This window comes from Solanum tuberosum, unplaced genomic scaffold (assembly GCF_000226075.1).
Source record: "Solanum tuberosum cultivar DM 1-3 516 R44 unplaced genomic scaffold, SolTub_3.0 scf00584, whole genome shotgun sequence".
Lineage (NCBI taxonomy): Eukaryota > Viridiplantae > Streptophyta > Magnoliopsida > Solanales > Solanaceae > Solanum > Solanum tuberosum.
In genome coordinates this window covers 204,958-215,864 of record NW_006239504.1, presented here as the reverse complement: position 1 = coordinate 215,864, position 10,907 = coordinate 204,958, and the positions used below count along the sequence as shown (strand labels likewise).

At 33.6% G+C, this 10,907-nt stretch overlaps 2 protein-coding genes across 3 annotated transcripts; both read right to left on the bottom strand.

The window, feature by feature from the left end:
• Window positions 1-2,254: 2,254 nt before the first annotated feature.
• Window positions 2,255-5,571, bottom strand: LOC102581060 (bet1-like SNARE 1-1). Of its 2 annotated transcripts, none has more exons than XM_006365838.2 (6): window positions 5,412-5,571; window positions 5,089-5,214; window positions 3,602-3,749; window positions 2,872-2,928; window positions 2,721-2,780; window positions 2,255-2,633 (listed from the first exon to the last, which is right to left on the bottom strand). In XM_006365838.2, exons 2-6 carry the CDS (start codon window positions 5,100-5,102, stop codon window positions 2,544-2,546), a joined length of 369 nt encoding a protein of 122 aa, XP_006365900.1. In that variant the 5' UTR covers window positions 5,103-5,214; window positions 5,412-5,571; the 3' UTR covers window positions 2,255-2,543. The 2 variants fall into 2 exon arrangements, with proteins under 2 accessions (XP_006365900.1, XP_006365901.1); XM_006365839.2 differs by having other exon boundaries at window positions 3,602-3,734; window positions 5,412-5,522.
• Window positions 5,572-6,542: 971 nt separating this feature from the next.
• Window positions 6,543-9,860, bottom strand: LOC102583611 (CDT1-like protein a, chloroplastic). Its single transcript, XM_006365845.2, has 7 exons — window positions 9,448-9,860; window positions 9,091-9,210; window positions 8,762-8,996; window positions 7,563-8,264; window positions 7,216-7,417; window positions 7,033-7,123; window positions 6,543-6,905 (listed from the first exon to the last, which is right to left on the bottom strand). Exons 1-7 carry the CDS (start codon window positions 9,789-9,791, stop codon window positions 6,848-6,850), a joined length of 1,752 nt encoding a protein of 583 aa, XP_006365907.1. The 5' UTR covers window positions 9,792-9,860; the 3' UTR covers window positions 6,543-6,847.
• Window positions 9,861-10,907: the final 1,047 nt, after the last annotated feature.

Here is a 10,907-nt window from a genome sequence, read left to right as displayed (position 1 = left end):
AAGTTCATATCTTTTTCCGTGAGTGCTTGACAATTTTCATTTTCTTTTATTATCCTTTTATTTATTTGTTTATGTTTCTCTAAATATCATTTTTTTTAATGTATTTTTGTTAATCATCATTTTATCTTCTCAGCGAAAGCAATAATGAGATAAAAATTCTCCATTTCTTTCCTTTAAATGTTAGAATTTTGAACATATTTTGTAATCATTATATGATATTAATCTAAATATTCATTCTTTTTTCATTTTTAATTTGATATGTTCTTGCTTTCAAATTATTTTGGTTTGTAGATGGGCCAGATTTATTTGAGTAACTAACGAAGAGGTCAACGTCGATTTTTGGGATGTTCAGAAATTGGCATATCATCAAGTTCTTATAGTCAAGTTTAAGCATTGTTTGGATACTCACCTTCTTTATTTTGTAGTAGTGATTTAGACCTATGCATTTTATAATTAATTTAAATATTTCTATAGTTATAATTTTTTTAACTCTTATTTTATAAATTTTGTATGATTTTCTGGATATTTGTATTTATAAGGTTTTCAGTTGATGCAAAGTGAAAAAGGTTTTGCATGTGTGCAGTATGAGAATTGGACTATATGTTTGCACCGGATGATCTGATTATTCTATTTAATAATCATACAATTTAATATTTTAATCTTTTTTCTTTCATTTTATATCATGTGCAATTTATTTTGTCATACCGATATTTTAAGATAGTATTATAATTTGCACATCAAGTTATTCAAATAATCTAAATTTAAGAGTAGTTGTAGATATTGCAAATATAGTCTCATAATTTAGTTTAGAGTACAACATATTGCGATGCAGTGATGTAGATTGGGAAAATGAAATTTTCTCTTTCATATTATACTTTTGGATTCTTATATGTGTACTAATCAGTGATCACACATGCAAAAATGTGATAGGGTCTAAAACATATTTTTTCAATGGAAGAATTTACGTGCAAATTATTATTAAAGTAAATAAATATAAAAAGTTATTTAAAATATTTTACAAGAAAATATATCTTAGAGAAATATTGTATTCTTAACATCATAGAGTAACATATATACATGTGTAATATAAAGTAATTATTATGTAGACTATTTGTTGGACTTTGTAAACCTAATCTCTTGTTTACATGTGCGTCTCATCTTCTTGTTTATAATATATCACTTCAAATTGTATAGAAGATTTTGATATTAATTATTAATAGGACATATGTGCACCACATATATCCAGAACTAGTATATAGAATAGACGGATTTCATTCTTCACACTTAAGTATGTTTGGAACATTTTGAGGCTGCTTTGATTGGTTGAATTGAAGGTCCTGTTGTGCATCTTGGAGCAAATAATTGCTTAAAACTAAAGGTCGTTAAGGTCACATTTACATATAGAAGGTCTTCAATCTTCACACAAGTACTTTTGGGATACATATTTATTTCGATAAAAAGCTTGTGTATAGTCGTTGTTATTATATTTCAACACCGATAATATAAGTGATTCGCTTTGTTTCTATATGGTATTAAAGACCTTTTTTATGTTTATTTTGACGATTTATGATGCGAATCCAGTTACTTTTCATCGGGGAAACTTACATAAATATACTATATTAAAAAATATTTGTCATTTATAACAATAACATTTTTTTCACTTGATCATTTTTAATACATTTATAATACAGTCTTAATACATATTACAGAAAAAATTTATAAAACACATATAATACACGTTTTATTGATGAATAATACATTTATCACATATTTTAATACAACGTGTCAATTTTTTACCAAACAAGCACAATATATTTTTAAACAGTTATAATATATATATATATTGCATACATAATTTACTTTTAATACATATTGCAGACTTATCATAATATTTCTATAAATGATAATAATATCGCTAAAATCAGTAATTATTTATTAAAAGGTACCATCCAAATATTTTTTACACGTGGCAGAGTGTGCAGTTTACTCTCCTAAAAGTGCATGACATTAAATAGAATTTTGAAGTTTTATTTATGGCAATATTACTTTCATTAAAAATAATTTTCTATTTCTTTTTAGCCGTTTGACATGTGGCAGCTCGCATCCAACACTAGCTTGATCTTATAGTGACTTTTGTAAGGGTCAATACATCTTTCACAAAGTAATAGAACTCCCGCAAAGTTTAGGTGCGAACTTCAAACGAGTTACGAGTTAAGGGTTATTTATGTATTAATTATCCTTTTTTTAACAAAAGTTGCATTGCATATCAATATATGTGAATGATAGTGTTATACAGATCCACATCTTCAAAACTATATGTTGTATTTAAACATCTTGACACAGATACACACGTCGGAACATTCTTACAGTGAGAGTAATTCTAATATCAGAATCTCAGCAACTTTGCACATAAAACCTATGTTGCTCAGACTCTTCAAAAATGTGTGTCGGATCCTACAAAATGGTGCATTTTTAGCGGATCCGACATGGTTGTGGTAGCATTTTTGGAGAGTCTGAACAACATAACATAAGACCAGAGCATATTATCTAGTGAGATAGTATACCACCAGAAAAAGAACCACAAACGAGGCCACGAGTGTAAACATCCTTCGGCTTGATTTTGTCTCAAATACCTGAAGGGAATGTTAGAGGCTTAAAACCAGCAACATACATATCAAAGGATAAATGGAAAAGAGGTCATGTAGTGTAAAATACATTACCATCTTAAATTTATCCATGGTTCCAGATAAAACACCTCTTGAAGAATCCATATCATTCCCCTGAATAGGCATACCAGGAATTTTTTTAACGATTATTCTTATTGCAAAAGGCATGAAACATAACGTAACTTGTTCTGTTAAAACAACTGACCATTCTGTCGAGCATCCGATTATGAGTATCCACTTCCTCATGTATGTCACCTGACAACTGTTGAATATAAAGTATTGTAAGGATTAAAACAATAAAGTTAACAAGTTCAACATGCTCACGATCAACTTCACTAGCAAGCTGTTTCACTTGATGTACACAAGAACAGGAAATGATGAAACTGTTAAGTTGCACTAAAAGAGGAGAACAGCTTTTACAACCTATGAACAATCACAGATTATTACTCATGATCAAGATAACTCGATGAAGAAATCAGGAACCTCTTAGCACCAGCTTTTAGAGATTCGCGTGATTATCTATCCTTTCCTTCTGAGTGATAACACGAAAAAGAATGATTTCTAAGAGCATGTGCTCGAGGTGACAAATTCTGGATCCTACTTATTTTCCCAACAGTGTTCTTGACAGAGCAAGACCTTCGACACCCAAAGGCATTAATCATATATGAATGAACAAAAATATGGAGGGTAGTGTCGGTGTGTATGTGTATTTACAAATAGTCATCAATTTACTAAAGCAACAGCCTCCAATAATGAAAGAGTAGTTATAGGTTATCCCATCTCAACTAGTTGGCTTCATAAGGTTTGCACCATTGTAATGCCCTTGACACCCATGACCAAGATATATACTTCAGTAAAGACAACCAAGGAATTTCTGTACTGCAACTTACCCATAAACATTGAACATATAAAAGACTCAGGTATGAAAGACTTACTTTTTTGAGAAAACTAACTCTATCTTGCAGCCCATCAATTGCCCTCTCATTCTCTTGTTCATCAATTTCGTGCGAAGAGTATGATGAAGAAGCCCTTATGCCACCTTCCTCAATTCCATCAAATAGAGCAGCTCTATTGCCACGTTCCCTGAATTCAATTATTATCAATGTATTCCAATAAAGCTGGATGCAAAAAAGATTATTCTTTTATAAACTACACATCATAAAAAGCAGCTCTGGTACTGAGAAGATTTCCCACCCTCACATTCATATGAAGAACAGGCACAGAGGACAGGAGCAAGGTAAAGGTAAAAACTGGCCTGACTGACAAGGCCAATATGACAGAGGAGAGGGGCTAGTTTATGCTAAATGTCAAGGTACGGTACTAAAATTGGATCAAGCCTGAAGCTGTATATTTACGTCTCATACCATTTAAAAAGAGGAAAGGGTAAGGAACAACAAGCGGACACACATAAACAGGAATTTACTTATAATACTAGAGGAACAAAAAATTGTGCATACATTTAAGAGGCTTTAGAACATAGATTTTCCGGAAATTGAGGTTGAACAAATGATAGTTAGCACCAAAAAAAGCATAAGTAGCATAAGCTAAACCAACCCAATCTTATATTAATGACACATTCTAAGACTCTTTTCCACCTCGATAAACTAGCACATTTAATATGGTCGGACAATAATCTGAGAAAGTAAAAATTAAAGGGGATCACTACACCTACTCCAGCTAAACAGGGAAAAAATATCAAAAAGAAAATAAGGTTGCAAAGAGTGACATAATGTCCCTAGTAGATGAAGTCAAAACTCATGACGATTATATGCAAAGATAGAAAATTGTTCACCAGCTCAAGCTAGCAATATAATACAAATATATCATTATAAGTCAATTACACCTCAATCCTAGAAGATCATATGAATCCTCCGTGTCCATTTTGCGTCTGTTTCGGTCCTCAATGCTGCACAGTTTGTCTTATAAGCTAATTGAGGGTTCTCTAAAGCTAGAATTTTTCTAAATCTCACACTTATTCAAGTATCTAACTAGATCAAGAGAACTCAGAATAACACCACGAAAGTACCGCTATAAGATTAGAAAAGAAGTCACCAAATCCATCTTGAAAATTCTAAAGGCTTACGGCATTGCTTTTTTCTTCTAATTGATAACTGAGTAATTCATTGTTTCCAATTCAAGTTAGTGGATAGCAGGTCAGTCTCTCTAACATTCTCCACTCAAATACCAGACTTATTCACCAGAACTCGAGGCATGTGCTTATCACACATCCGGTGTACTACCTTTGCCATCCGGAAGCAAAACATATGGCAATACTACTACTACTAAGGGTATTAATATGAATAAATTATATCTGCAAATGTCAACATCCAAAGCAAATATTCAAGTATTAGGGCAGATTGTCCGCTGATGCACGAAAAATACCTAATAAGAACATAAAAAAATTCATATTAAATGTACGAACCTTCGTGAATTCATATCTGCCAATGATCAATCTATTCAATTTGAAACTCCGGTTGATGTGAATTTTTTTCCGGTGGATCAGGAATCACTAATCCTCAAGTTAATCGCAAAAATAGATCAAAATATTCTGTCCGATACAAAGCAAAAAAATTGGCCAAAAAATTCAGATAAAATGGACGATCAATTGAAAATCCGTGAATCTATAAAATCCTAGAGTTATAATGTTACGGATCGATTGAAAATTCGCGTGCTAACCGTGAAAATGACAAAATCCGATTGTAAATTATGGAAACGAAAGATATATACATGCGCCGGAGAGTGTACCTGGAGCTGAATAACAACGCCGGTGGCGGCGGCGGCGACGGCGGAGAGGAGTAGCACTAGGAGGTGAAAGGGCCGGAGAAGAAACTACTGACACTATAAATACCTAGCTGATTACAGAAATTGACATTTTATTTTATTTTTGGATAAATTAGTTGAAACAGTATTTCATTTAATGCCATGTAAAAATACTTCTCTCTTAAGTGTCTGATGGAATAATTATGTACCTAAATTGATTCGAATATCATGATTATTAAAAAAAAGTTATAATTTATTCTTTATGCATCCAAAATAAGGAAATCACTTGTTCGATAATTCATATTTGAGTTAGATAGGCCAACTTAAGAATTAATCGTTTCACAATGTTCTTGAATTTATTTGATAGGAGGGAGTTGCTCGGATAGTAAATATCCAAAATTAGATGGTATGTAAAAGATTTTATAGTGTAATGTGTAAGTTTGAAAAAATTGGACAATAGGTAAAATATTTTATAATGTAACATGTGTTTGGTACGAAGAAAAATATGTTATATATATTTTATTTTTATTTTTCTATGTTTGATTGGTCAAAATTTTGAAACAATTTCTTTCATTAAAAACAAGTTCATTAAAAAAAATAAAAAAAATATATATATATAAATGCTGCTACTACATTTTTACTCATCCTTGACTGTCCGACACACTCAACCCCCGACCCCGACCTCCACCCACCTTTGTATATTGTAACATACCAGTGAATTCCCACAAAATGGAATCTAAAGATGATAGAGTGTACATAAACCTTACTACTATCTCGTGGAGATAAAAAACTTTTTCAAAAAATACTCAACTCAAGTATATCAAGTTCAAGTAAAAGAAAAAGAAAATAATGTAAAAACAATAACAAAAAAAAATGTGAATCAGAGACCATAATGTTTGCCTAAATTTTATATACATACTTTTGAAACAATACTTTCTATTTTACTTCAACTTCTCTTGATTGAACTTTTTCATGACAACCACCATACCTTGTTGATAAGAGGAACAAACATAAAATGACATCAAGGTTTCATTTGGTTTATACAAAGTGCTACATAATTCATTGCTCAGAAGTAAGAAGAATTCACCTCAAAATCAATCAAATCAACATTCAGTATAGAAAAAAAATATATATTATTACCAAATTCTCATTCCAAGAAAAGCAGCATGGCTATATACAAGCAAAGTGTTCTCCAATACACAGTAAGATATTGAGACAGTCTTCACTAACAAACTTATTGTAGCTCTAATTGCTAGCTAAACCAGTTAAAATGACATTAAACTATACTAAATAGCAAAATGTTGCAGTCACATGCTGCAGAGTGGGTCAATGTATGGAAATAATTTAGTTAGCCAAACTATCATTTACAACTCCACTTGGAAAACTCGGGGCCAAATTCAGATCCCATTGCCATTGATTTCTTACTTTGCTTCGGCAATCCTTGTGCGTATTGAATCAGCATTTGATACCTTGCTAACACTGCAATGAAAACACAAATTATCACGTCAAGCCCCTAAGAAGTAGAAGACAGCATATAATACTTAGAGGTAGTCAAACACAGAGGCAGATTCAAGATTTGAACTTCTTAGCAAGACTCTAAGCTTACCACAAGAGAAGATCCCCACTAGATGACAGCTTTTCATGGATCCATTCAGGAGCTATTTCTTGCAATAACCGTAGTAGCTCTTCAAATTCTCCTGCAAAGAAAGAAGAAAAATGTTTAGAGTCAGAATCAGCTTCAAATTGTCGAAGCACTCCAAGTATTCAAATGATTATCAACTAGGCTTACTTTTATCAGCAATAGCTAGATGGCTCGAAATCACTTTGTGTGTAAGCTCTTCTTTAGTAATCACATATCGGTTAATTGAGTGAAATAGGAAGTAAATCATGTCGAAAAACTTAGGCAAGACCGAAATCATTTTCTTGCGCCATTTTGCTTGGGATATGGCTGGATCTAGCTCCTCTAGTGCCTCCTGCTCTTTTGCTCTTATCTGCAGATCCAAGAAAAATTAGCCACTAACTTCAAATACTAGACTAAGAAATATAGATATCCTAATTCCTCTCAGCCTAAAGGATCAACTTTTATGTTGTAACAAGGAAATGTTGTCGTGGAAGAAAGCTTGTTTTGTGTCTTACCGACTGCAGAAGATTCTCTGGAAGAATGTCGAAGATTTCATCATCTGTTGATGATTCTCTCCTCCGGCTGGTTTCTTCTGTAACTTTTGAACTTTTTACAGGAGTATTAAAGGTCAATGACCTACTAGGAGGGGGGCGCCTCACTAGCTTTCTTGGTGATTCAGTTGACTCACCATCTGGAGTCATATAGCATCTCTTGGAAGGTTGGAGCAAAGGTGTAGAACTCATCAATTTTGCTGGAGTAGATGCAAGTTTTTCTGGAGTACTTTCAGCACTTAACAAACACGAACCATCTTCACTTTTCGTGTTTTTTGACGGAGTTGCTGGTAGAGGAGATGGTGGTAAAGTAGCAGAATGAACCCCTTGTGTTGAGAATCTTGTGGTCCTAGTTTGTGTCAAAAGCAATTTAGAGGTGTTGGTGGGACAATTGGTAATCTGGGGTTCTGACACTCGAGGAATTGAAGTTTGAGAAACTGTTGTTTGTTGCTTTACGTTCTCTGCTATGCCAATAGACGCTCGATGAGAAAAGGATCTCCTGAAAGATTGAGACAGATGAGATACAGCTACTGGCGGCTTCTGCACTGAGCCAATTGGTGTCTCCTCCTTCAACTGTGCACCTACAGGACTTGATGAGTTCGTCAAGTGCTCTTGCTTAGACGCACCAAACGCTCCTGGTAGTTCTTCCTCAGGAATGTCATCTCCCTGAAATTCAAAATTAGCATCTGTTATCACCAGTTTTTCAAGAAACGCAAAGGCAATGTCTGAAAATAACCTATTCTTTTCACCTTCTTTTAGAAGAGTTCAGGGAGCAAAGGAGGCAGAAAAGGGATATCCCTACACTAAATTATTTTCAATCAACATAAGATTCAAGTCTATAAATACTAAATTACGTCTCTCAGAGCTAGCTTAACATCTCAAACTACGCTGATAATTGCAAGACAACATAGATTTAAGGTGACAAATCCTAAATACACCAAACACGTCTCACTTGGGCCTAACAAATCTAGATATCATTGAAAAGCAACTCTCCATTGTCAAAATTTGCACAAGTAAAATTATGTCTAGCAGAGCTAACTTAACATCCCAAACTATGCTAATGTTTTCAATCAACATAAATTTAAGTCCATAAATTATAAGTATCATTGCAAAGTAATTTTTCCAATTGTCAAAACTTGCACAAGTTAAAACCTCTCTTATACCTCAGGGTGGGATTTAAAGAAATCCAAAATCCGACTGCTGAAGACTGTCCTCAGTTGTTCGGTGCCACGAGAGGATTTCAGCTTCTTATCTCCTGCAACTCCATTAGCATTCAACGCAATATGAAGATCAGGCTTCATACAGGTTGTCCTTTCATCGAACACAAGCATCTTCTTTATCTCGATAGCCTCAGGTAAAAGAAACTTCAGTTGTGCTAAGTGATTATAAGTAAACCTCCTGCACAATCAACAGAGAAATCACACAATTTATCAATATAATCCATAGAGAAAACATCTGTAAATGCATACACGAATGTTCATCATGTGCATACCTATCTGTTAGACACTCCACCTTTGCACTAATATTTGTAAATGTTGCCGAAGAACCCTTCAACTGCAGCAATCGAATCGAACTCACCAAGCCACCAAAGAATTCCTCCAATAATTTGTATCTACACAATAACACTAATTTTAGTTCCAGAAAAAACAAAACAAAAAACATTCCGAATTTGTTTTTCTTATGTACATTTCTTCATATTTTGAAACTAGGGATTCAAAAATGAATATTTCAACTTTTAGTAAAGGGATTTTTTTGAATCCGTTGTTCCTTTTGCATATAAAATTCTAGATCTGTCTCCTTTCCAATAACAAATAGATCCACATTATGTAAAATCCAAAAAAAAACTTACTTTTCTGGTAGCTTTACTGGATTTACAGGCTTCTTCGGTTTAGCTGCTGAAGCTTCTTCCATCTGTGTTTTCACAGAGCTCAATGATGTATCAGTCTGGGAATTCGGGCGGGTCGGGTCAGGTTTCCGGAGCTTCTGTGCAGCCTGTCGGATATCTTTCAATGAAAACGCAGCATTCCGATTCCGAGTCCGGCGAGGAGGAACGATTGTCTTCTCAGGGGTTTTGGAGCTCCATGGATCTAGAGATGGAGCTCCGGATGTATCCGGGTCGGATCCAATCTGAAGTTTCTTCTTCGATTTGAATGTATTCAACAGTGAAGAAGAAGAAGAATCTGTAGACTCCATTGATTGCAAAAATGAACAAAAACACGAATTGATGAGAAGTTGCAGAGAGCAATGGAGGGTGAAAGTGAAGAGACGAGGTGGGTGTAGGAAGTGGGGGGGTGGGGGTACTGTTATATACTAGCATTTTTCTGGCGGGAAAGCTGAGGTGGAGGCTGACGTGTCAGTTCTGCCATGTCAGAATTGGCGCCAATTGCCGGGAAAACTGATGTGGAGTCTGATGTGTCTACATTGCCACGTAGGATTTGGCGCGAAATTTTTCTTAAAGGGGAGAAAGGCCCATGGGCCTTCGTGAAGTTTTGGATTGTTGTAATTTTTTAATTTGGTGTGTTACCGTTACAATTATTTTATAATTATTTCTCTTTGTATATTGTTTGAAGCTTAATTAGATTTACTTAAAAGTATTAAATGTTGTGGAATTGGTAATATAATAATGAGATAACGGTCACTAATACATATGAAAGTATCACATTTTGTGATTTTCATATTTAAATAATCAAAATGTTTGCGTTTCTTAAAATATACTGCTCGAAGCTAAAACTAGACCAAGTGTTTGAATACAATTGTCAAAAGGCGTGTGACAACTTAATTTGCCCATAAAGTTTCATTCACATGACATCTGATTCATTAGTTTTTAGGTGTGTTTTGATAAATAATTAATAATAGTTCAAGTAGAAAACACAAATAAATACGTTATAATTTTATGTATGAAAGTAGCAAAAAAAAATTGATACTTCAAGAGTGTTTCTATTATTACTTTTAAATATTGTTTTAAAAAATTTCAACTTATTCCTTTAATTATCCGTGTGGAGTGTCATTTAGCATCATTTTTAAACAAAAAAAGAGAATGTACACCACGCCCATTAGATACTAGTCAAGATATGTTTTGATAAATAGTTAGTGATAGTTTAGGTAGAAAACACAAAGACTTGATAGTTCAAGTAGTAAATTTACAAAAATGTGATACTTTAGATGTATTTTTGACCATTAACTCTAAATAAATGAAAAAGAAAATATATCAAATCATCCTTAAACTTGATAGCTATACTTACTTTAACAATTTAACCAACTTAGCTTATTTACCCCCAACCCCCCCCCCCCCCCCCCCCCCCCCACACC

Bases quoted from the DNA above. Each gene is read 5' to 3' on its own strand.
- LOC102581060 (XM_006365838.2), bottom strand. The intron at 2,929-3,601 runs GTAAGTCTTTCA...TATATTCAACAG, and splicing joins GAGTTAGTTTTCTCAAAAAA to TTGTCAGGTGACATACATGA. The intron at 2,781-2,871 runs GTCAGTTGTTTT...ATGCCTATTCAG, and splicing joins ATCGGATGCTCGACAGAATG to GGGAATGATATGGATTCTTC.
- LOC102583611 (XM_006365845.2), bottom strand. From the start codon at position 9,791: ATGGAGTCTACAGATTCTTCTTCTTCTTCACTGTTGAATACATTCAAA. The intron at 7,418-7,562 runs GTAAGACACAAA...TTGGATCTGCAG, and splicing joins CAGAGAATCTTCTGCAGTCG to ATAAGAGCAAAAGAGCAGGA. The intron at 6,906-7,032 runs GTAAGCTTAGAG...TTTTCATTGCAG, and splicing joins AGTGGGGATCTTCTCTTGTG to TGTTAGCAAGGTATCAAATG.